This window comes from Oncorhynchus mykiss, chromosome 18 (genome assembly GCF_013265735.2).
Source record: "Oncorhynchus mykiss isolate Arlee chromosome 18, USDA_OmykA_1.1, whole genome shotgun sequence".
In the NCBI taxonomy this organism is placed as follows: domain Eukaryota; kingdom Metazoa; phylum Chordata; class Actinopteri; order Salmoniformes; family Salmonidae; genus Oncorhynchus; species Oncorhynchus mykiss.
Genome location: NC_048582.1, coordinates 39358185 through 39384539, shown reverse-complemented (window position 1 = coordinate 39384539; position 26355 = coordinate 39358185). Strand labels below are relative to the sequence as shown.

The 26355-nt window shown below is 43.2% G+C and overlaps 2 protein-coding genes across 2 annotated transcripts; both read left to right on the top strand.

Moving 5' to 3' along the window:
* The first annotated feature begins 1049 nt into the window (after positions 1-1049).
* Positions 1050-8097, top strand: LOC110496204 (guanine nucleotide-binding protein G(I)/G(S)/G(T) subunit beta-3-like). Its single transcript, XM_021571970.2, has 8 exons — positions 1050-1352; positions 3351-3455; positions 3836-3981; positions 4387-4450; positions 4753-4909; positions 5790-6058; positions 6408-6624; positions 7214-8097. The coding sequence occupies exons 2-8, from the start codon at positions 3399-3401 to the stop codon at positions 7318-7320; spliced, it is 1017 nt and encodes a 338-aa protein (XP_021427645.1). The 5' UTR covers positions 1050-1352; positions 3351-3398; the 3' UTR covers positions 7321-8097.
* Positions 8098-12034: 3937 nt separating this feature from the next.
* Positions 12035-26142, top strand: LOC110496202 (triosephosphate isomerase A). The gene is made up of 6 exons (XM_021571965.2): positions 12035-12284; positions 19270-19393; positions 22315-22532; positions 23043-23128; positions 24994-25081; positions 25455-26142. Exons 1-6 carry the CDS (start codon positions 12044-12046, stop codon positions 25571-25573), a joined length of 876 nt encoding a protein of 291 aa, XP_021427640.2. The 5' UTR covers positions 12035-12043; the 3' UTR covers positions 25574-26142.
* The last annotated feature ends 213 nt before the right edge of the window (positions 26143-26355 follow it).

The following is a 26355-nucleotide window of genomic DNA, read 5'->3' as shown; positions in this document are numbered from 1 at the left end:
ATCAGTATTGGGCCATATTGTGTGCATCTATGTACAGGGTTTGTTTGTTGGCATTCCTTGCAGCGAATAATGGCATTTCAAGCAACCCCCCCCCCCCCCCCCCCCCAAGTTCTCGTTCCCATCCATCCCGATCTTTAACCCCGCCCCGATCTTGTGGGATCTGTGAAATCTCTCCCTCGGAGTCACAAGTCAGTTTACGTCCCATGGTCGAGAAAGGACGATCAATTCTCACTGTAACATTCTCCCTTTATCTACCAGAATTGCAAAGGCTTGTCATTTATTCCCAAATTCATTCTGTAACTGCACTGGCATCTTCACACCCAAATCTCTATTTTAACCCACAATCGATTCCTCGATATCTTGATCCATTTCCATCTTGTGTCACTTGTGACGCACATTCTGGTTGGACTGCTCCAATTCCTTAACGAGATTTCAGATTCCCCCCGGATTTCCAATTGGATCCTGATTAACTGGGCTCAGCTCATTAGGTCTGACAAATGAATTCAACCCCCTTCATCCTCAACCCCTGCCAATCTCTCAGAAACCAGACAAAATGCAATCGCCCCATCAATACAGTCAGACAATAATACGATGATGTCTGATCATTTCTGACTGCTGCATCAGATGACTAGAAATTAAGGCTGCCATTGATAGCCTGGATAAGAACCCAAACACCACTCGCTAGTGATGTGCACAGGAGGGCTTCCATGCAATTGGCTCAAAGTTGGTGATATAAATGGTGATATAAATCATGAGCCAGTCCAGGTCAGCAAAATCAAATACGCTCTCTTTGCAGACCTTAATATTATACTGTTGAATGATGAGTGATTGAATGTGGAAGACATCAAATGTGTTCCTCTACCAGCTTTATGTAGTAGCCATTGACGTGGATGTTCTAACTATCAGTGTCTCTCTACTTTCTAATATTCTCACATTTAAACCTCCACCTGTTCCCTCTCTTCCTTCGTTCCTCCTCTCTTTACCTGCTCTTGACTTTTGACCTCATAACCTGATTTCCTCCTCCAATCGGTTTACCTGCCTCCTCTTGTCATGCTCCCTGCTCTCTCTGCTCTCTCTCTTTCCCTCTCTCTATTTCTATCTCCGGGCTTATCCCTTCATCCCTGATCTCCTTCATCCCTCCAATCCTCATCTGTTCCTCACAGGAGGAAGGGAGAGAGAGTTTTCACAGGATTGCCTGCAACCAGTCTGTGGGTGAAAGCGTAAGAGGAATAAGATATAAGATAAGGATAGCAGGGCTGACTTGAGTATTGTGGGACATAAAAAGCTGCTCCAAAGGGCTACTGAGGCGGAAAAGACCAAAAATAAGAAGGATCACATTTTGTGTGGAAAAGGTGAGTGATTTTTGTCCACTTTGGTTGCAAATTCTTCTGGGCATTTACATGGAACTATGTGGAACTACATTGACTCCTCTGATGATTACCACCATGGATCCACATAATCCTGGAAAGTATCCCATTACCTATCTCAGTGTTCTCATCCGTGATAAGATTTCACAGTTAAAAGAATGGAACTTCATCTGATTTGCAGTTCTCAGTGGTGCTCATTTCCATCGCAAAATGAACTCCAATGGCATGCCTGCAACAAGTGTGCTGTAGTCCGTGGAAAAGATACTGACTGATGTCTGTGCAAGTGGGAGAAAGAGAGAGGCGGAGAGAAGTAGGTAGTTACAGTGACATCGAGGGCTTTTCTTCTCAGAATCAGTCTCCTTTATTAGGTAACAGCAGGATGCACAAGCATTAGCAGCATTATCATGAAGGTGGCAAATCCTCCCACATTGATTCCAGTATAAAAAAAATATCACGCCTAAGAGCAGCAAACTGCAGAACTTTCCTTCTCAGTTGTTTCTCACTTGACAAAAGGATTTTTTTTGCAGGTGGCAATGTCTTACAGATAATAGTAATAATAATTATATTGCTAATAGAATTGTGCACTTCTAGAGTACTTTTAGAGTAGAGGAATAGAGGCCTGTCTGTGCACTTCTAGAGTACTTTTAGAACAGAGGAATAGATGCTTGTCTGTGCATTTGTGCAGATATATATTCAAAGGAAATGACCAAACAGGAAACTGACGAAAACTCAAATGTATACCTGATAGGCCCCTATCTTTGCCTATTCTTGCCCCCTCTATCCTCTCTGCCCATGTGCCCCCCCCCCCCCCCCCCCCCCCCACACACTCCCCACTCCCCCTTTCAACAAGAAATCAACAAGAAATCCAAATCATTTTTACCTTATCATTGGATTTAGGTTGAAAGTTGGGTGAAAAAAAGACACAAATTCCAGAAATTCTTTATGTTGATGACTTTTTGCAAGTTTGCAGTTTTGCACATTGATTCAACTTCATCACGTTTTGTTTTTTTTGATGACGTGGAAACAACGTTGATTTAACCAGTTTGAGCCCAGTGGGTTGTGCCCACCCCTCCTCGCACACTGTCTCCCTGGCTCTCGTCCTAGGTCAAACTACTGAACGCCTATGCTTTGTCAACACGTGAACAATTGTTTCTGTGAAAGTAATACGTTTTTTTGAACACCGTATTTGCAGGGATGTGTGCTGTAGTTAGTTGGACACATTTTTTAAAAAACAATTTAGAAAGTGGTGTGCGTTGGTAATTGGCCTCCAAATACGAAAACGTCAGCATCCAATTATGAGTATTAGGGCCATAGACAGCTAAGCACTAATTACGTCTTGATCATTAAATATTCTCTCTTAAAAGGCATTGAAAGTCAGAGTGAGAGCTGACAGAAGAAGGTTCATGGCAAATTGTCTCTTAAACTTGTTTTAATTGTAGCAAAACATTTACATAATTGAAGTCATGAATACGAAAATGAAAGTAATAAAGTAAAGTTGCCACGTTGTAAAGTTGTGGTAAAACAGTCATTCTAAAAAATAAAATAAAAAGACAAGTACTCACGAAACACAGGCAACACTTCTGTAATGACCTATAAAAACCAAAATGGCTGTCTGTGTCACAGAAAAGATGGCCAGTAATTTAGCCCTAATCTTCAGATAGGTGAAGGTAGAGCTTGGATATATCACTATTAGACAGCGGATGTGGGATTATACCTCGTACCATACTCAAGAAGGCCAAGCTAGGCTCTGGCACCAGACTAGATGACGAAAGCACCTGAGCGATTTAGTTTAGGGGGTCAGAGGCCATGGGTGGGGTGGGGGTTACAGGAACAAACATTTACGTTCTATTTAAGGTCTTCCCTATATGATTGAGTTCTACATTGTATTAATTGTACAATAACGACAGCATTTTTGCCAAGCCCTGATTTGCATAAATATGTTTGTAATCATATAATCCTTTTCTCTTTCTCCCTATCTTCTAGTCTGCTAGTTTCTTTCTCCGGCGGTAACAGCCCCTATCAGCCGTTGCCATGGGTGAAATGGAGACGCTGAAAAAGGAGGCCGATGGCCTGAAGAGCCAGATTGAAGTGAGTCTTCCTGTCGCAGCATGCATTGATGTTGGGGTCACCATGACAATAGACATACTCATCAAGCACATTTCTGTGACGATATTCAATATCACCTCCAGTCTAAAAAAGGTCTCATCATCAGATGAATCACTCGGAAGCACAGTACCAATAACGCACAATAATTGAATAGCCTGCATAGAGTTTCCTCCACATACCAAAACTGGTACTGAGCTAAAGTTATTCTAAGACATTTTAAGCTGTGTCTGGTTCCTGAAAAATTGAAAAAACACCAGAAGTATGGAGAACATTCAATGTATATATGCTTATTTTTCGACAACTGTTTTACTCTTCACTAATCTTATTCCTCTCCTGTGTGTATCTCCCCGTCACACCACTAGGCTGCCCGCAAGGCGGTCAATGACACCACCATGGCTGCCGTAGCATCTGGTGTGGCGGCTGCACCCCGTGTCCAGCTGAAGAACAGAAAGACATTGAAGGGCCACTTGGCCAAAATCTACGGCTTGCACTGGTCTGCTGATAACAGGCGAGAAGGACTTCTTGTCCAGATAGCTGAGAGTCAGGATAGCGTCAGGGACAGTCTAGCTCACCACAGACACCCCACCACTACCACGAGCCAGCGTGATATAGGGGCTTATGAACAACATAGAGAAGGTCTACTTTGCGCAGGGTAGAGAAGGTCGATAAGAGGGGTTGTCTGATGCACCGCTGAAACCAAGTGGACTCGGATATTGAAAAGTCCCATTGTTTAATGTGTCCACTCTAACATGCAAGTGTTATGGGGTTCGGTGAAAAGGCTTTTCAAAGGCCTTCATTGTTTCAAATGTTGCATTAAACCAGATTCATACTGGATCTCGTGCCTGAACCCGGTTCAAACAGAATTTGATAGACTGACTGACCACTTGTTTAACTCTCTTTCTCTCTCCAACAGGCACATGGTCAGTGCCTCACAAGATGGCAAGCTTCTTATTTGGGACGCCTACACCGGCAACAAGGTAAGGGCTGATCACTGATCAGTCATCATTTTCACAGTTCTAACTGTTTTCATAATAATGCATAGGACTTATATCGAGAGCTTTCCACTTGGTTTACAGTGTATGGAGTAGATCCCTCTTTCAACCACTGATGTGTAGAAGGAGTATCGACTTCTGTTTCAGATTGTCTTGACTTTGACTACACACTCTACGAATGTATTTATATGGTAAAAGTCAGCTAGCTTGGTATATTATGTATTCTAACCTTTAGACAAAGCAAACTAAAAAGTGAGTGGTTAAGTGTTCTTCTCCCTGCCCTCCAGGTATATGCCGTCCCCCTCAAGTCTTCCTGGGTGATGAGTTGCTCCATGGCCCCTTCTGGCAATCTGGTGGCCAGTGGAGGTCTGGATAACATGTGCACCATCGTCAACATCAAGGCTGCCAGCCCAAAGACCCTAAGGGAGCTGGACGCACATGAAGGTAGCTACCCTGCTTCACCCGTGTTATGGTTTACTCCGTGACCAACTGGGTTATGGTCAACTCTGTGACCAACTGGGTTATGGTTAACTCTGTGACCAACTGGGTTATGGTCAACTCTGTGACCAACTGGGTTATGGTCAACTCTGTGACCAACTGGGTTACGGTCAACTCTGTGACCTACTGGGTTATGGTCAACTCTGTGACCAACTGGGTTATGGTCAACTCTGTGACCAACTGGGTTATGGTCAACTCTGTGACCAACTGGGTTATGGTCAACTCGTGACCAACTGGGTTATGGTCAACTCTGTGACCAACTGGGTTACGGTCAACTCGTGACCAACTGGGTTACGGTCAACTCTGTGACCAACTGGGTTACGGTCAACTCTGTGACCAACTGGGTTACGGTCAACTCTGTGACCAACTGGGTTACGGTCAACTCTGTGACCAACTGGGTTACGGTCAACTCTGTGACCAACTGGGTTATGGTCAACTCGTGACCAACTGGGTTATGGTCAACTCTGTGACCAACTGGGTTATGGTCAACTCTGTGACCAACTGGGTTTAGGTCAACTCTATGATCAACTGGGTTATGGTCAACTCGTGACCAACTGGGTTATGGTCAATTCGTGACCAACTGGGTTATGGTCAACTCTGTGACCAACTGGGTTATGGTCAACTCTGTGACCAACTGGGTTATGGTCAACTCGTGACCAACTGGGTTATGGTCAACTCTGTTACCAACTGGGTTATGGTTAACTCTGTGAGCAACTACAATTCAGAGAATTCATTAAAACGGTGTTCATAAATTGGATGTCCTCAACATATGTAGGAAATAAGGAGAACAAACAATAAAATCTCTGTCCGACTCCTTCCATCTCAGGCTACCTTTCCCATAGCCGCTTCCTGAACGACAGCGAGATCCTCACTGCATCCGGTGACACCACTTGTTGCCTGTGGGATCTGGAGACTGGCAAGCAGAAGGTGGTCTACAAGAGCCACGTGGGTGACTGTATGTGCCTGGCCTTGTCACCAGACCAGAACACTTTCATCTCAGGGGCCTGTGACTCCAGCGCCAAGCTGTGGGACATAAGAGATGGTGGCTGCAAGCAGACCTTCATCGGCCACACGAGTGACATTAACGCCATTGCGGTGAGCACATAAATCCTGATCAGAATGACTCTTCTTTTTCTAAAAATTTGAGTGACCTTAACCCAACAACTAGCGACCTCATCAAGGTGTTGGGTTGCAGTTACAAGATCCTGGGTTCAAGCTCCGGTTGAGACTACCCCCCCGACTACAATATAAGCAAGACATGAGCAGTGTGATCCAAAATCAAAACATAGTTTAGCATCACAACACCAGCTCTTTCCATGGAGTCTGTACTCTGCAAACTCAGTCAACTCACCAGGCAACTTACCTTCAAGCTCAGTAAATGTCAAAACAAAAAACAAAACATGCTGAAATAGCCCTCTCCTCTTCTTTTTCCCCCCTACCCCAGTTCTACCCTAGTGGCACTGCAGTTATCACGGGATCCGATGACTGCACCCTCAAAATGTATGACCTCCGTGCCGACCAGGAGGTCAATGGCTACCAGGACGCTGCGTTGAATGCAGGCGTCACGTCAGTCTCCCTCTCCAGCTCTGGACGCCTCATCTTCGCCGGCTACGACAACTTCAACTGCAACATCTGGGATTCCCTGAAGGCCGAGAAAGTCGGTGAGTAAAAGTGGGAGAGAAAAGAGCGGGAGAGAGGGGAGGGGACTGAGGGGATATGTGGGGGAAAAAAGAGAGCAGAGGCAGAGAGAACCGAAGGGAGAACAGTCAATGTAAACAGAGGGAGGCAGACCAAGAGATAGATGGCATAAGTGGGTGGTTGAAACAGAGGCAATGAAAGGGAGAAAGTGGATTGTTAAAAAAAAAAGTCTGGATGAGATGTTTGTGGAGGCAGTCAATTAAAGAAATACGGGTGAAAAAGGAATAGAAACTAGAACTGCATAATTTGCATCAGTGTGTATGACTTCTCTCTCTCTCTCTCTCTCTCTCTCTCTCTCTCTCTCTCCCTGTCTCTCTCTCTCTCCCTCTCTCTCTCTCGCTCCCTCTCTCTCTCTCTCTCTCTCTCTCTCTCTCTCTCTCTCCCCCCTCTCTCTCTCCCTCTCTCTCTCTCTCTCTCCCCCCCCTCTCTCTCTCTCCCCCCCCCTCTCTCTCTCTCTCTCTCTCTCTCCCCCTCTCTCTCTCTCTCTCTCTCTCCCTCTCTCTCTCTCTCTCTCTCTCTCTCTCTCTCTCTCTCTCTCTCTCTCTCTCTCAGGTGTTCTATCTGGCCATGACAACAGAGTGAGCTGCATTGGGGTGCCAGATGATGGCTTGGGTATCTGCACAGGATCCTGGGATAGCTTCCTGAAGATCTGGAACTGAGCTGGTGCTCCAGAGGCGACATTAGGAGAGGGAGAGGGGGGATGGATGGAACTCGAGGAGGAGAGGAGAAGGGGGGATGGATGGAACTAGAGGAGGAGAGGAGAAGGGGGGAATCACAAGCCTGAGAAATAAGGTTGCTCATTTTGGGATTGGGGAGATACCAGGAGGAGGATGTTTGCCGTACCATTTCACGTCATTTGTAACCGCTAGATCTTCCCTTCTCTTGCTCCCTCTTTCTCAGCTATGTGTGCAAATGTGGGAGGTGGTGAGTGGGACTTCATAGAACATGCTACATAAATGGCTTCGACAACAGCACAAGATGCAGTCGCGCTACATGTACACGAGAGTTTTGAAGTTATGGTTGACACTATCAATATCTAGGCAATGGCAAACACCAAAAAATAGGATATTTGAAGTAATTACTTGAAATAACGAATTAATAAAAAATAAAAAAAATGCTCTACTTGTGTCTAAGGTGAGAATGACAATTACACATATAGATTTTTGACAATAAGAACGTGTGAGATAAATGCAGAAATATAATGCACATCAGTAACGATTTAGTATTACGGATACATTTTTATTGTCTTTGATTAATAAAGCCCGCAGATAGTAGCTGAAAGTTGATATGTACATTTATTTACATTTAGGTATTTAATTAGAGTGCATAGTTGATGTACAGTGTGATTTCTGTTTGGTCATACATATCCGGTGTACAGTGCCTTGCGAAAGTATTCGGCCCCCTTGAACTTTGCGACCTTTTGCCACATTTCAGGCTTCAAACATAAAGATATAAAACTGTATTTTTTTGTGAAGAATCAACAACAAGTGGGACACAATCATGAAGTGGAACGACATTTATTGGATATTTCAAACTTTTTTAACAAATCAAAAACTGAAAAATTGGGCGTGCAAAATTATTCAGCCCCTTAAGTTAATACTTTGTAGCTGCGATTACAGCTGTAAGTCGCTTGGGGTATGTCTCTATCAGTTTTGCACATCGAGAGACTGACATTTTTTCCCATTCCTCCTTGAAAAACAGCTCGAGCTCAGTGAGGTTGGATGGACAGCATTTGTGAACAGCAGTTTTCAGTTCTTTCCACAGATTCTCGATTGGATTCAGGTTTGGACTTTGACTTGGCCATTCTAACACCTGGATATGTTTATTTTTGAACCATTCCATTGTAGATTTTGCTTTATGTTTTGGATCATTGTCTTGTTGGAAGACAAATCTCCGTCCCAGTCTCAGGTCTTTTGCAGACTCCATCAGGTTTTCTTCCAGAATGGTCCTGTATTTGGCTCCATCCATCTTCCCAGCAATTTTAACCATCTTCCCTGTCCCTGCTGAAGAAAAGCAGGCCCAAACCATGATGCTGCCACCACCATGTTTGACAGTGGGGATGGTGTGTTCAGGGTGATGAGCTGTGTTGCTTTTACGCCAAACATAATGTTTTGCATTGTTGCCAAAAAGTTCAATTTTGGTTTCATCTGACCAGAGCACCTTCTTCCACATGTTTGGTGTGTCTCCCAGGTGGCTTGTGGCAAACTTTAAACTACACTTTTTATGGATATCTTTAAGAAATGGCTTTCTTCTTGCCACTCTTCCATAAAGGCCAGATTTGTGCAATATATGACTGATTGTTGTCCTATGGACAGAGTCTCCCCCCTCAGCTGTAGATCTCTGCAGTTCATCCAGAGTGATCATGGGCCTCTTGGCTGCATCTCTGATCAGTCTTCTCCTTGTATGAGCTGAAAGTTTAGAGGGACGACCAGGTCTTGGTAGATTTGCAGTGGTCTGATACTCCTTCCATTTCAATATTATCGCTTGCACAGTGCTCCTTGGGATGTTTAAAGCTTGGGAAATCTTTTTGTATCCAAATCCGGCTTTAAACTTCTTCACAACAGTATCTCGGACCTGCCTGGTGTGTTCCTTGTTCTTCATGATGCTCTCTGCGCTTTTAACGGACCTCTAAGACTATCACAGTGCAGGTGCCTTTATACGGAGACTTGATTACACACAGGTGGATTGTATTTATCATCATTAGTCATTTAGGTCAACATTGGATCATTCAGAGATCCTCACTGAACTTCTGGAGAGAGTTTGCTGCACTGAAAGTAAAGGGGCTGAATAATTTTGCACGCCCAATTCTTCAGTTTTTGATTTGTTAAAAAAGTTTGAAATATCCAATAAATTTCGTTCCACTTCATGATTGTGTCCCACTTGTTGTTGATTCTTCACAAAAAAATACAGTTTTATATCTTTATGTTTGAAGCCTGAAATGTGGCAAAAGGTCGCAAAGTTCAAGAGGGCCGAATACTTTTGCAAGGCACTGTATGTGTCCCACAGGAATATGACTATCGCCATTTTGGACCTATGATGACACATGCTAACCAGCAGCACCCTCCTACTTTGCCCCAAAATGGCTGCAATCACCAGGCAAATCCATGATGTAAAAACAAAATGCAACGCCTGTATTATACTTCAGGGAAAAAGCGTTGTTGAGGTGTTACATATCAGATACCAATACATTCCCTCCCAACTGCATTTTGTAGCACATTTACACATCTGCAGTATCTCTGTTAAAAAAAAAATGGATTGCTTGTTGAAAAACCTTTCTAATAAACATTGACTTCTGCATTAACACCATGTCTGTGTATGTGTGCTTTGACAGTCAACCATTTAGAAAGAAGTTTGTCTCAAAGTTTGTCATCTGCAAACCTCTTGCTGAAGGACTTATTGTAAAAAAAAATGTGCCCGGGGCATTAATCGAGTCCCATCACTGTCCTCCAAGAGTTGCTGAATTGTCTCTTGACTAAAGTCTGGTTTATTGCAAGGTATATGTAGAGCAGGGTTTCCGTTATGTAAATGTGGCATGGGACATTTGACCGGCAGCATTTCAATTTACCGGACCCATGTGCATTTGGTGCGTAACGTGATTAGTGTGTCCACCCACGGTGCTCAGAATGACAGAAATCACATTTAGATTATGATAATCACTCTTAACAGAACACCCAAGTCGAGGATGCAACGACGAGTGTCCTCACCGTGAACTTTGAAGATGTTAGAATCAGTGGAGGCGCCTCAGAGGAGGAAGGGGAGGACCATCCTAATCATTAAATTTCATAAAAATGTTAAAACATTTCAAAAGTTATTATTTTTTAGATAAAACTATTCTATATGATGTGTTGTGTTTTGAAGTCCACAAGTGAAGGGAAAAGGTGAGAGGAAGAGAGCGCAGAGATGCGAGAAGGAATACAATGTGGCTGCTATGAAAGTGAACTGTGTTTTTGCGTGATCAGGGGTGTATTCATTCTGCTGATTCTGTTGAAAAACGTTTCTAAAATGGAAGCAAACGGAATGAAACGGGGATAAACATACCTGCATTTGTCCAGGGTCAGGGTAATCCGGGGGGAGGGGGGGGGGGGGGGCAAAGGTACAGGTCGGCAGGCAGGCTCAGGCAGAGTGGTCAGGCAGGCGGGCTCGGAGTCAGGACAAGCAAGTGTCATACCAGGCGGTGATGCAACCGGTCAGGATGCTCTCGATGGTGCAGCTGTAGAACTTTTTGAGGATCTTGGGACCCATACCAAATCTTTTCAGTCTCCTGAGGGGAAAAGGTGTTGTCATGCCCTCTTCACGACTGTCTTGTTGTGTTTGGACCAGAATAGTTTGTTGGTGATGTGGACTCCAAGGAACTTGAAACTCTCGACCCGCTCCATTACAGCCCCGTCGATGTTAATGGGTGCCTGTTAGGCCTGCCTTTTCCTGTAGCCCGCGATCAGCTCCTTTGTCTTGCTCACATTGAGGGAGAGGTTGTTGTCCTGGCACCACACTGCCAGGCCTCTGACCTCCTGTTGAAGAGAGGGAAAGATTGAACTGTAGGGTCATTGAGGTTGGACGGGGTTGGACAGGGGTTGGAAATTATTTGGGGGATGGGGGATGGGGGAGGGTCTATTAGAAGTCAGTAGGACTCTTTTTTATTTTCTCAGAAGTACTGAGTTAGAAGTGTTGTCAACCGTGATTGACCACACACTCCAGCACATTAGGTGGCACCTTTGACGTTTGTTTGCAAAGCCCCATTATATCATAGAATAAGAAGAAGAAAAAGAAGAAGAAGAAGACGGGGGTAGGGGTGCTCATGTTGCTAGGGTTCCAAAGTGTCCGGTGCGAGTGAGGAAGGTTGAAGTGGCCAGAGTCAGAGTAGTGCAGAGGATGTTGAATGCTGATGCAATGAAGAAAGTAGAGCAGGATGGGTCAAGGGTGAGGGATCCTATTGAGTAGTAGATTTGAGGGATAGGGTAACGAGTGAGTTATGCTTCAGTAAAGTTGGCTTCTTAGCGTTCATAGCAATCACAGAGAAAATATGTTGTGGTGGCAGCTGCAGTATATGAGATTTGACATCAGAAGAATTACAGGGTGTGTTGAGGGGTAGTTTCCCATCCTCCCAGGCCGTTGGCATGGTGCTGAAGCAGATAGTGTAAAAGTAATGGAATGGGGGTGGTGGGTTTTAGTGTAGGTGGTAGCTGCAGTGAAATAGGCTACCTGTTTACATGTAAGTATTTTATTGCAGAAGAGGTGATTTGTATTTTTATGAAATAGTGTTATTTAGGTGTAGGGTTAGTTGTTGGTGCAAGTTTTTCCTTTTAGGGACAGGAATAATTAAATGAATTTGACTTGCCTCACACTTTGGTACAGTAGGTGGCGGTGTATGCACCTTTAAATTGGATGCGATCCGCAAACCAATCCCAAAGAAGAAGAAAAAGACCGCTTCTGTTTGCCCGCTGTTCGTATCAAAAGCATCACCTCCTAGGCCCGTGTCATCGTTTTTCTAGTATCATCTACCGCCCAGCCATCATGTCGTCCAGAACATTTTTCGTAGGAGGAAACTGGAAGATGAACGGTGACAAGAAAAGCCTGGGCGACCTCATAACGACCCTGAACACCGCAAGCCTCCACGATGAAACCGGTATACAATGTTTTTTTTGTCTCAAAGTATCTTGTCTAGAATTAACCCTAATACGTTGTTTACAGTTCATTCTGACTGATACCAATATCCAATACTTGCATGTAAAGAGTAAATGTGAAATATTTTTTTAACACTATGCGTCAAACGACACCATAACATTGTCGTTTCGTGACATGTATCTTTTGACCGCTCCATCCATGCAGGGTTGTTGGCCTAGCGCAAGCTGTGCTCATTGGACTGAGCATAGTTTATCATATCTGAGTGCATCGATGACACCTGGGCTTTGAATCCCAATAAGCCTGCTTGTCTGCAATGCCTTTTGACTTGAGAGTGAATGGCTGAACATGGTCCTGAGTCAATTTTACCACAGTCCTAATCATCTGTCACTTGCAAAGAAACCTTATGCTTGGCCAGTGTTTATGGGATAGGCCAGGGTTCCCCAACTGCTGGGCCAAATTTGGCCCGCGGGTGGTTTTTCATGTGTCCCCATGTTTTCAGATTTTTTTTTTTATGTCATTGTTGGACATGAAGACTAAAATCTAGAGGTTGACCGATTATGATTTTAATGCTGATACCGGTTTATTGAGGACCAAAAAAAGCCGGTACCGATTAATCGGACTGTTTTTATATATATATATTTGTAATAATGACAATTACAACGATACTGAATGAACAAGGAACACTTAAAAAAAAAAACTTAATATAATACATAAATCAAATCTATTTAGTATCAAATAAATAAGGAAACATGTTCAATTTGTTTTAAATAATGCAAAAACAGTGTTGAAGAAGAAAGTAAAAGTGCAATATGTGCCATGTAAAAAAGCTAACATTTAAGTTCCTTGCTCAGAATGTGAGAGCATATGAAAGCTGGTGGTTCAATATTCCCAGTTAAGAAGTTTTAGGTTGTAGTTATTATAAGAATTATGACGCGTCGACTATTTCTGTCTATACCATTTGTATTTCATATACCTTGACTATTGGATGTTCTTATAGGCACTTTAGTATTGCCAGCCTAATCTCTGGAGTTAATATGCTTGAAGTCATAAACAGCGCTGTGCTTCAAGCATTGCTAAACGCTGCTGGCAAACGCAATAAAGTGCTGTTTGAATGAATGCTTATGAGCCTGCTGCTGCTGCCTATCACTGCTCAGACTGCTATCACATATCAAATCATATACTTAATTATAATATAATAAACACAGAAATACGAGCCTTAGGTCATTAATATGGTCAAATCCGGAAACTATAATTTCGAAAACAAAACGTTTATTCTTTCAGTGAAATACGGAACCGTTCCGTATCTTATCGAACGGGTGGCAACCCTAAGTCTAAATATTGCTGTTACATTGTACAACCTTCAATGTTATGTCATAATTATGTAAAAATCTGGCAAATTAATTACGGTCTTTGTTAGGAAGAAATGGTCGCATATACCCTGACTCTGCTTGCACTGCATGCAAGAGAAGAGACACAATTTCCCTAGTTAATATTGCCTGCTAACATTCATTTCTTAAGGTTTAAAAAAAACATACTTCTGTGTATTGATTTTAAGAAAGGCATTGATGTTTATGGTTAGGTACATTTGTGCAATGATGGTGCTTTTTTTGCAAATGCGCTTTTGTTAAATCATCACCCGTACAGAAGTGTCCGTACAGAATATACAGCCTCTGCAGAAGTCAGGGCTTTCATACTACTTAAAAAAATAAAAAAAAACTTAACTAGGCAGGTCAGTTAAGAACAAATTCTTATTTACAATGACGGCCTACCAAAAGGCCTCTTTTTTTGTCCTATATTTTTTTTTAAAAACGCATCACGACAAGAGATAATGCAACACTACATAAAGGGAGACATTAGACTGCAACATAGCATGGCAGAAACACATGACAACACAGCATGGTAGCAGCACAACATGACCACATGGTAGCAGCACAACATGGTAGCAGCACAAAACAGACATTGTTGGGCACAGACAAAGGGCAAGAAGGTAGAGACAACAGTACATCATGCAAAGCAGCCACAACTGTCAGTAAGAGTGTCCAAGATTGGGTCTTTGAATGAAGAGACTGAGATAAAACTGGCCCGTTTGAGTGTTTGTTGCAGCTTGTTCCGGCCACTAGCTGCAGCGAACTGAATAGACAAGCAACCCCGGGATGTGGGTGCTTTGGGGACCTTTTAACAGAATGTGACTGGCAGAACAGAAGCACCCACATCCCGGGGTTGCTTGTCTATGTGGAGGATGAGGGCTGCGGTAGATATCTCAGATAGGCCAATGAGGCCTAAGAGGGTTTTATAAATAAGCAACAACCAGTTGGTCTTGTGACGGGTATACAGAGATGACCAGTTTACAGAAGCGTATAGAGTGCAGTGATGTGTCCTATAAGGAGCATTGGTGGCAAATCTGATGGCCAAATGGTAAAGAACATCTAGAGCACCCTTACCTGCCGATCTACAAATTACGTCTCCATAATCTAGCATGGGTAGGATGGTCATCTGAATCAGGGTTAGTTTTGCCGCTGGGGTTAAAGAGAAGCGATTACGATAGAAGAAACATAGTCTAGATTGAACTTTAGGCTGCAGCTTTGATATGTGCTGAGAGAAGGACAGTGCACCGTGTAGCCATACTCCCAAGTATTTGTATGAGGTGACTACCTCAAGCTCCAAACCCTCAGAGGTAGTAATAACACCTGCGGGGAGAGAGGGGCATTCTTCTTACCAAACCACATGACCTTTGTTTTGGAGGTGTTCAGAACAAGGTTAAGGGCAGAGAAACTTGTTGGACACGAAGAAAGCTTTGCAGAGCTGTTGTGAAAGAAGTTGTCAAAGTGAGTTTGTGTTTATACAGGACCTCCCGCCCCCACCTACCGTCAACCAGTCATGTCAATGCGGAGGTATAAGGTGCCCTCCACATAGTCAAAACATTTGGGAAGCGCACTGCGATGCGGTACGGAGCTCCGTTTGGCCTCCGGAGGCTCTGCGATTGCATCACACCCTCTGTACGCAGCCTACAGATTGCATTTCCGGGGCAAGCATGAATTGGCTTTTACAGTGCCTCTCAACTGATGAATATGTGGGCGATGAAACTATGGAAAGCCCTTCATTTCCAAGCGAAGTGGGCGGAGGACTGTTTGGGCGATGCGAGCATGGGCAAGGGACGTGAACTGGGTTGGACCAAAGTTGGGGAAAGCTGAACTTTATACAAATACTTTGTGACATCACTGGGGTTTCACATTTTGGGGAATATTCAGAGGTGGAGACTTTCCATGGTAATAAATGCAAATTAATACAATTTTAAATTTAGATTTATTTTGCATTGGATATATTTACCATATCATAAAGAGACAGAAACATAAACCTTTTACCTTAAGTAGATATAATTGTAAATGTTTAAATCCTTCCAATATAAATAACAATTTAGTTACGAATTGAACTTTAATTAAATTAGTTGACTCTTCACATGGGATGATTTCACTGAACAACAAAAGAAAGGGAATATTGAATGATCCCCAATGATCCAACGCATCTCCCAAAAACGTTTTCAACATGCATCTATAAAATTATAACCAAAGCTTTAGTTTCTAGACTATCTTCCTCTCAGGCTTCCATGTCTTCTCCCTGGACCTCCTCAATGTCTACCTCTTGAACATCAGACTCTAAGGCCTCATCTTCACTGTCACTTTCATACATTTTTCAACCCTTGTATTGGTCAGCCTGTTGCATGCTTTGGTGTGTGTGTTCCCAAATAAGGACCAGTTAGTTGCACTCTGAGGTGGCTGATATTGGTGGGATTTGGAGGATTATGGAGGCAACAGGAGAAGGAGCCGAAGATTCACAAAGTCCCTTCCACCAGGTGGCTGATGAGATATGTTGGCACGACTGCCATATTGCATCTCTATCCCAAAGCCCTTGGTTGGAAGTGTACTTCGCCAGACAGCCAAGAAACTTGCCCTCTTCCAGGCCAAGGTGGCGAGACACGGTAGTGATGACACCATAGGTCTTGTTTATCCATGCACCAGACAGGATGCTCTTGCCAGCATTCTTGGGGTCCAACATGTACGCTGCGGTGTGTATGGACTTCAGGCAGAAGTCTTCACACTTTTTGATGCATTTCAGAACTGCAGTTTTTGCAATAGTCTGCTTTCTCAATGATTTGCTTGACCTTCACTTGAACTCTGCATCCAGCTAAATACTATATAAAGCATGTCTGATTGGAGGGGTGTATCCTGGGCGAAGAACATTAAGAAATCTCTTCCAATACACATTGCCTGTGAGCATCAGAGGTCAAGCAGTTGCATACACAGCTTGAGCAAGACATTCATTAGTATTTATCTGACTACATTCCTCCATTGAGTCAAAAAAAAAACTTCTGATTTCAGGAGGACCATGAGCTGTTGCTATCGATAAGGTGTATGATTAATAATTTTCACCTCGAATAGAAGTAGAGGGACTTTTGTCAGAGGTTACTTGTTGTGAGCGCTGAAGGAACTTTATACACTTGGCCAGATGATTCTGCATCTTTTGTTGCATTCTTCACATATGATTTGGCACAGTATTTGCAAATGTACACAACTTTTTCTTCTACATTGGCTGCAGTAAAATGTCTCCCCACATCAGATAGTGCCCGTGGAATTTTCCTGTAAACATTAGAAAAACAAGTTTAAACATTTACACAATTCTGTGTACAGATAAATAGTTAAGCAGATAGATTAAACAACTCCTTTGTAAGATAAATGTTTTAAAATGAAACATGAATGGAAACAGGTGAATTTACACTCCTCGGTTAGCAGGCTCAAGCAAGCTGAAACCAACATGGTAGCAAAAATTAACTAGCAGAAATTGTTAACAAGTTAGAAATGATTTAAACACACTTTTCTGTAGGCTACTATTTAAAAATATCATAAAATACACTGCTCAAAAAAATAAAGGGAACACTAAAATAACACATTCTAGACCTGAATGAATGAAATATTCTTATTAAATACTTTTTTCTTTACATAGTTGAATGTGCTGACAACAAAATCACACAAAAACGATCAATGGAAATCACATTTATCAACCCATGGAGGTCTGGATTTGGAGTCACACTCAAACTTAAAGTGGAAAACCACACTACAGACTGATCCAACTTTGATGTAATGTCCTTAAAACAAGTCAAAATTAGGCTCAGTAGTGTGTGTGGCCTCCACGTGCCTGTATGACCTCCCTACAACGCCTGGGCATGCTCCTGATGAGGTGGCGGCTGGTCTCCTAAGGGATCTCCTCCCAGACCTGGACTAAAGCATCATCCAACTCCTGGACAGTCTGTGGTGCAACATGGCGTTGGTGGATGGAGCGAGACATGATGTGCTCAATTGGATTCAGGTCTGGGGAATGGGCGGGCCAGTCCATAGCATCAATGCCTTCCTCTTGCAGGAACTGCTGACACACTCCAGCCACATGAGGTCTAGCATTGTCTTGCATTAGGAGGAACCCAGGGCCAACCGCACCAGCATATGGTCTCACAAGGGGTCTGAGGATCTCATCTCGGTACCTAATGGCAGTCGGGCTACCTCTGGCGAGCACATGGAGGGCTGTGCGGCCCCCCAAAGAAATGCCACCCCACACCATGACTGACCCACCGCCAAACCGGTCATGCTGGAGGATGTTGCAGGCAGCAGAACGTTCTCCACGGCGTCTCCAGACTGTCACGTCTGTCACATGTACTCAGTGTTAACCTGCTTTCATCTGTGAAGAGCCAGTGGCAAATTTGCCAATCTTGGTGTTCTCTGGCAAATGCCAAACGTCCTGCACGGTGTTGGGCTGTAAGCACAACCCCCACCTGTGGACGTTGGGCCCTCATACCACCCTCATGGAGTCTGTTTCTGACCGTTTGAGCACATTTTAGCACATTTGACACATGCACATTTGTGGCCTACTGGAGGTCATTTTGCAGGGCTCTGGCAGTACTCCTCCTGCTCCTCCTTGCACAAAGGCGGAGGTAGCGGTCCTGCTGCTGGGTTGTTGCCCTCCTACGGCCTCCTCCACGTCTCATGATGTACTGGCCTGTCTCCTGGTAGCGCCTCCATGCTCTGGACACTACGCTGACAGACACAGCAAACCTTCTTGCGACAGCTCGCATTGATGTGCCATCCTGGATGAGCTGCACTACCTGAGCCACTTGTGTGGGTTGAAGACTCCGTCTCATGCTACCACTAGAGTGAAGGCACCGCCAGCATTAAAAAGTGACCAAAACATCAGCCAGGAAGCATAGGAACTGAGAAGTGGTCTGTGGTCCCCACCTGCAGAACCACTCCTTTATTGGGGGTGTCTTGCTAATTGCCTATAATTTCCACCTGTTGTCTATTCCATTTGCACAACAGCATGTGACATTTTTTGTCAATCAGTGTTGCTTCCTAAGTGGACAGTTTGATTTTACAGAAGTGTGATCGACTTGGAGTTACATTGTGTTGTTTAAGTGTTCCCTTTATTTTTCTGAGCAGTGTATATTCACCCCACCCAGTATTGTAATCAAAACTTACCAGAAACCATGTGGTCCTTGGCTCAGACAGTGTAGTAGTGTGGGCTCAATAGCATCTCATTAGTGTGCAAGATTTTGAGAATCAGCTGTACATGTGATGGAAGAATGCACTGCACATGTGATGGAAGAATGCACTGTGCATGCAGAGGGTTGCAATTCCATTTAATTGGGGATAGTTTAACCAAAATATACCACAAGACCTAGAATTGCCTTAAGTGTATCCCATAAAAAGGGTTCACTGTTATAAGCAAACTTCTTTTATGAATTTAAGCAAAATACCCGGGCTTAACTTCCCATGGAAAAATTCCAGAAATATACCGGAGAGTTTCCGACCCTTTGCAACCCTAGATGTGACAAATGCAATTTGATTTGATTTCTTCTGATGTTCTCCGAACTCCTCCTACTGTCTCCCTCTCTTGTCTCCTCACCCCCACCTTTGTCTCCCTCTCCCTCTTATACACTCACACAGAGGTGGTGTGTGGCGCTCCCACCGTCTACCTCGACTTTGCCCGCTCGAACCTGGATGCCAGGATCGGTGTGGCTGCACAGAACTGCTACAAAGTCGCCAAGGGGGCTTTCACTGGCGAGATCAGGTAAGGCTCCACACTTGCGCATGACGACACGTCTTCCACTTTGAGACAGAATCTGTGACAGAACTTGTTAAAGATGGCCTCCTTATTGGGCGATTTGTTTATTTTTCGGTTCTCAGATTGTTCCTGGTTGTTCCTGTAAAAGGAACTTCATTGGGAAGAAGGATGTTGAACATGTTTTTTTAATTTGTATAAAAAATTTTAAAAAATGATCATAATGAAATTGGCCTATTTAGACCTAACCATAAGATCCTATGTTCTGTGGACCGTACATGATACAGACAACATCTTGGCGTTATTATATTCCTTGTAGTTTTAAACATATGGAGTATGTCTAGATTCAAAAATACATATTTTCATATTAATATTTTTAATGTTGGATAAATTCATCTCAAAATGTCCCTTTCTGTGTGTTTTTTTTTTTTTTTGGTTTACATTTTGGTTTTAACAATATTCTTCAAACACGTCATATTTCCACAGTGGGCTCTCTGGTACTTTCTAATGATATGACACATTTTATACATAGATATTGACATTATAGGTCGTTAGCCACTAGCGCCGACAGTCGGCTAAACAGCCGATTACTTATTTTCACCCAGCTACTTTTCCCACCAGAGATGCGTTTCCATCAAACAGACTTGTTGCGGATAAAAGGCTGTGTGTGAACACGTAGTGCACATAAACATTTTGGCCGTTAAATTCCCATGTACCGAATGGGAAAAATACCAGTTAAATGGGTTTCCGTGGCATTTTCAACTCTAACCGATGGTTTCGTCACAACAGATGTTGCGTTATGTAGCGAATGTGCCCACTCTGGTCTTGATATGTGCTCTCTCGCCAACAGCTGGCCGATACAGTGAGGGTAGGCTACTCTACATGATGACATTTAATTATGGATACGAGCGAGATCATTTTTATTTGTCAAATGCCAGCCAAGCATGGATCATCATGTCACCAGAATAAGACCGTGGATATTTATTGGTAAGGAGCATCGTGCTCATCACCGTTCACTTTCACCACGCTGTGAAGTTGATCACAACTTATTTCATCTGTAACCTAATAAATGTTGTTTTTTTCCTGAGTCCTAGTGGGAGGAGCTCTTGACTCTTCAGTTTACTTCGACATGATGGTTTTTACATCAATATTTGCGCAAAAAGGCATATCCACCTCCATTTCTCGCTCGTTTTATTTGACAGAAACAAGATCCCACCATGTCTGTTGGCATTTCTAAAATTGTAACGGCATTTCATGTTTCCATCTGCCCAGTCGTGACTTTTCCCCCATGCGTCAGGTAATTAATCCGCATGAAATGGTTTGCCTGCAACCCGTTTAGTGAATTTGAGGGCTCTACAGTGCGACCATTACACTCACACTATTAAAAATAGATGTGTGCGAACTGAAAAAGTAAAGTATGAGCACACGTGATAGTTATGATTTCATAACAACATAGTATTTCTGCCGTTTGTTTCATAAGTGGTAGCTAATCACACAAAGAACCACAGAAATAAGATTGGTTTCTTATTTCTATGCCAGGAACTACGTAGGGTCCCATATATCCCACCTGGCGTGCAGCAACAGGGCCTGGGGTGCTGTGCACACTGAGTGAAGTTGGTTGAATTTACCCAAAAGTCTACTAAAGAGACTTTGTCCTTGTTGCTTGGCTATTTACATTGTTTTGTTCATACACTAGGTTGTTATTCATAATTTGAAGAGCAGACATTGTGGCTATTCATATTTTGCAGTAAAACTGTAAATAAGACAATTTCAAGAGTAGACAGGTTAAAGGTGCAATATGTAGAAATCGATCTGGCATTTCCTGGCTGCTAGAATCCTAATAGTTTGCCTAATTTCAGTTTGTGACAAAAACAAGCTCTCATTATGCAGAGAATCACTGTACCATCTAAACCGCTGTGAAATATATTTTCCAGAACCCAAAATATTGTTGTTTCAGTTTGAAGCTGGTGTACAAAACCGCAAGTTAAAGACGCAAAAACTTACGAACGGGAAGCATGGAAAAGGCGCACTTAGAACACATCTACCGCTTCTTAGATTTGCTTTCAATGCAAATGACAGATTTACATTTCTATGTGAATTTGGTCTGGTTGCCAAAAAAGTGACATACTGCAGCTTTAAATGTTTAATGTGCTTTTACTTAGAAAATAGTCCTGATCATATAGGCCTAGGCAATATCCAAAATAACTACAAACACACTGAATTCATAAATTTCCTGTAATTTAAATGGTAAAGTCATGTCCTTCTACACACAATGCCACAACTGTTTCCAATCTGGATGGTACATTTGATAATGTATTCAATTTTGCAGTGTTTTTCAGATGGAATCGAGGCATTAGAATGTACCAGAGGCCACCAAAATATAGGTCATTTGGCCCGGGAAGGCCTGGCTCACTACTTTTTATTTTGGGCTGGCTACGCCTGGTGCTAGTGAAACTCGTTTCACAGCCCACCTTTAGGATTGCACATTCAGCAAGTCACCAGCAGAGGGAGTTACCTTTTTGAATCCATTTTCCCATTCACTGTGTTGATGGTGCACATAACATTGATCATACCTTCAGACTTAGCAGAGAGCCCGCACTGGAAATGGGATGTACCTGTAGAGTGTATTGTTCCAAACAATACCTTTTAAAATGAACACAATCAAAACGGGTAGTTGACAATTCTCACATTGAATAAATGAATGTGAAAATGTAATTTCAGAATAAAAAATGGCCACTTTCATCATGATTTAAAAAAAAAATACAAATGGTTTGATACAAATGTAATAAAGCATTTCAAACATCCTTCCTCCCAATGACGTTTGTGAGAATTGCCAGAAAAATATGAGATACCAAAAATGTATTTTGCGCTATTTTCAATTAAATCTACTATTAGTGGATGTATTGAGTCTCCCTCTCTCGCTTCCTCAGCCCTGCGATGATAAAGGACTGTGGCGTGGAGTGGGTGATTCTGGGCCACTCGGAGAGGCGTCATGTGTTCGGGGAGAGCGACGAGCTGATTGGTCAGAAGGTGGCCCACGCCCTGGAGAGTGACCTGGGGGTGATCGCCTGCATCGGAGAGAAGCTGGAGGAGAGGGAGGCTGGAACCACAGAGGAGGTGGTGTACGCCCAGACCCAGGCCATCGCAGGTAACAGCTGGGATCGAACCCTGGGTCTGATGTGCGTCACAAGACTGTGTTAGTCCTGTGACTAACACCGTAATCTTTCTTGTGATACACCACACCAGCACATGATGTATAGTACATACCCATTGTTTTCTCCACTGAATCATTCTGTGGGATTTTTTTTATTTTTAATGTCCATGAAAGCTCAATTGTATCTCTTCTACCCACTATAGATTCAGTTAGCCAGCTCCGCATAGCACTGTTGCACACCTTCCAATATTTTTTTTCAAAACCTTCCAATTTTGGTTTAAGTGGAAAATGTTAGTCTCAAAGGGGAAATTTGGGGGAATTTTGTGCCTGTTATTCAGGAGGTAGTCAAAGGGGTTGGCAGTAGTTCACTTAAACGGTGGTGTTGCATGAATGGAACCCTTGCCTGAGACCTAAAAATTGGTTTACCTACCTTGCCTATCTTACCTTACCATTATCTACATACAGTGCCGTCCATTATCTTGATAATAAGCTGTTGTGTTGTAGACAACGTGAAGGACTGGAGCAAAGTGGTGCTGGCTTATGAGCCTGTGTGGGCCATCGGTACCGGCAAGACGGCCTCACCCGAGCAGGTACGACTCATCACCGTTTCTTAACAATATTGACTTATTTACATACATTGTGCATACTTTACTATGTTATTTAATAATTACAAGCTGCTCTGTGGGGGAATGCATATTGGTTTTACCCTCCCCACTCAGACCACTCCCAGACAGTCCTAGAAAAATTATTGCTTGAGGAATTGCTCTTTGCTATGAAGATGTTTTAATTTTAAAAAATAATAAAAACGATCACAGTAAAGTACTTAATTGTTAACCAGGAATGATTTGATATTGAGATGGCTGCATTGGACCTTTTTAATCTTTAATTATCCAGGCTAGTCTCAGAGAATCTATTTTTCAAGAGACCTGGTCCAAGAGAGATCTGGTTCAAGTATATCTACACATAATACCCCATAATGACAAAGCGAAAATAGGTTTTTAGAAATGTTTGCACATTTATAATATTTTTTTTTTTTACACAACTCAACACATTTACATAAGTATTCACACACTTCACTCAGTACTCTGTTGAAGCACCTTTGGCAGCGTTTACAGCCTCGAGTCTTCTTGGGTATGACATAACAAGCTTGGCACACCTGTATTTGGGGAGGTTCTCTCTTATCTGCAGATCCTCTCAAGCTCTGTCAGGTTGGATGGGGAGTGTTGCTGCACAGCTATTTTCAGGTCTCTCCAGAGATGATCGATTGGGTTCAAGTCTGGGCTATGGCTTGGCCACTCAAGGACATTGAGACTCGTCCCAAAGCCACTCATGCGTTGCCTTGGCTGTGTGCTTAGGGTCGTTGATCTGTTGGAAGGTGAACCTTGACACCAATCTGAGCTCCTGAGTGCTCTGGAGCAGGTTCTCTCTGTACGTTGCTCTGTTCATATTTCCCTCGATCCTGACTCGTCTCCCAGTCCCTGCTGCTGAAAAACATCTCCACCGCATGATGCTGCCATCACCATGTTTCACCGTAGGGATGGTGCCAGGTTTCCTCCAAACGTGATGCTTGGCATTCAGGACAGTTGAATCTTGATTTCATCAGACGAGAGAATCTTGTTTCTCATTGTCTGAGAGTCCTTTAGGTGCCTTTTTGCAAACTAAGCGGGCTGTTATGTGCCTTTTACAGAGGAGTGGCTTCCGTCTGGCCACTCTACCATTAAGGCATGATTGGTGGTGTGCTGCCGAGATGGTTGTCCTTCTGGAAGGTTCTCATGTCCACAGAGGAACTCTGGAGCTCTGTCAGAGTGACAAAGGTCGTGACCAAGGCTCTTCTCCCCCGATTGCTCAGTTTGGCCGGGCGGCCAGCTCTAGGAAGAGTCTTGGTGGTTCCAAACTTCTTCCATTTAAGAATGTTGATGGCCACTGTGTTCTTGGGGACCTTCAATACTGCATTCATTTTTTTGGTACCCTTCCCCCAGATCGGTGCCTCGACACAATCCTGTCTCGGAGCTCTACAGACAATTCCTTCGACCTCATGGCTTGGTTTTTGCTCTGACATGGACTGTCAACTGTGGGACCTTTATATAGACAGGTGTGTGTATTTCCAAATCATGTCCAATCAATTGAATTTACCACAGGTGGACTCCAATCAAGTTGTAGAAACATCTCAAGGATGATCAATAGAAACGGGACGCACCTGAGCTTAATTTCAAGTCTCATAGCAAAGGGTCTGAATACTTATGTAAATAGGTTATTTGTTTTTTATGTTTAATAAATGTTGCTTTTGCTTTGTCATTGAGGTATTGTGTGTAGATTGATGAGGAAAAACATTTCATAGATTTTAGAATAAGAATGTAACGTAACAAAATGTGGAAAAAGTCCAGGGGTCTGAATACTTTCCAAAAACACTGTAAATTTGTGTGTGTGTGTGTGTGTACTTCTCGTCTTGCCCCAGGCCCAGGAGGTGCATGAGAAACTGAGGGAGTGGATCAGGGCCAACGTCTCTGAGGCCGTGGCCGACTCCGTCCGCATCATCTACGGAGGTCAGTAGGGGACACCCTGAACCCAGCGCTGGGAACCTTATCTTATCAGAGGGTCTTTTCCATTCTCTACAAGGCTGCTGATAGCTAAGAGTCAATCCCCAGAGACACTGTTCCTAATGGAAATGTAAACAAGTATGTATTAGGCTGAGTAGAGTTGGGGCCAATTAACACTGACAATCAAATGCAGTTTAGAGCATGTATAACGTATAACATTACTTTGGTAGGTATGTACATTGGTATCTTGAGAATGATATTAATTAGTGTTCCTAAACCTTTGATATGCAATAATTTCATCCGTTTTTTTATAATATATGTACAGACACATGCTTGTGAAGTTATTTTGTTTAACCAAAGTCCCTCCCTTCTCCTCCAGGCTCAGTTACAGGGGCCAACTGCAAAGAGCTGGGCTCCCAAAATGACGTGGACGGCTTCCTGGTTGGCGGAGCCTCCCTCAAGCCAGAGTTTGTTGACATCATCAACGCGCGTGCCTAGAGCGCACAAGAGCAACCTAACCTGCTGCTAGTAGTGTCCTGTGACTGTCCCTCTTCCCAGAGTCTCTGTGTGACAATGTCTTACCTGTGTTTTTGTGTCTGTCAAGAAGGGACTATTTGACTCACTTTGTACTACACTGTAGTTTAGGGGCCCGCCACAGTGGGGCCCGCCACCACTCCATTGGTTGATGCAGATGGTATTCTATGTGTTAAGGGTGGGACTTTTTACATTGGAACGGCCCTTTGGATGCAAGTTCCTAACAACTGCTATATCAGTATACATTCTAAAATATATTTTTCTGATATATTAATAAGCACTGCACTTGATGTTCCACACTGGATATGTGTTCACTCACAACTGTAGAGGGACCAGTACTTAGTGTATTGCTAGTGACTGTACAAGTTGCATTAGTCACTAGAAGCACAGTCATGCACGCGCTTGGTTTAGTCCTGCCCTTTCTCTCCTATTGGTTGAAGCACATGTCAATAACTTTTTCCAGCAAAAGACTGTCAAGACAAACCCACAAGGCTGAAGACTACTTGAATAAATGGTTTAGTCTGTGCTGTGAACTTGCCTGTGTTCTCCCTCCTTTGAGTCTGTCCTCCGTTTCTGTTGATTTTTGTCATGTTGTCGACCTTGAGGCATTGCATCATTTATTAGAGCCAACTGAAGTCTCTCCAGTTACTGCATGACTCTAGTAGAAATGACTCCTTCCATCCACCAAAAGCACACTGGATAATACTTTCTTATAAACAAAACGTTTGAAAAGGAAAAGGTGGAAC

Coding starts and splice junctions, on each gene's coding strand:
- LOC110496202 (XM_021571965.2), top strand. CDS start 12,044: ATGCGATCCGCAAACCAATCCCAAAGAAGAAGAAAAAGACCGCTTCTG. Junction 19,394..22,314: donor GCTTTCACTGGCGAGATCAG/GTAAGGCTCCAC, acceptor TCGCTTCCTCAG/CCCTGCGATGATAAAGGACT. Junction 23,129..24,993: donor AGACGGCCTCACCCGAGCAG/GTACGACTCATC, acceptor GTCTTGCCCCAG/GCCCAGGAGGTGCATGAGAA.
- LOC110496204 (XM_021571970.2), top strand. CDS start 3,399: ATGGGTGAAATGGAGACGCTGAAAAAGGAGGCCGATGGCCTGAAGAGC. Junction 4,910..5,789: donor GGAGCTGGACGCACATGAAG/GTAGCTACCCTG, acceptor CTTCCATCTCAG/GCTACCTTTCCCATAGCCGC. Junction 6,625..7,213: donor CCTGAAGGCCGAGAAAGTCG/GTGAGTAAAAGT, acceptor TCTCTCTCTCAG/GTGTTCTATCTGGCCATGAC.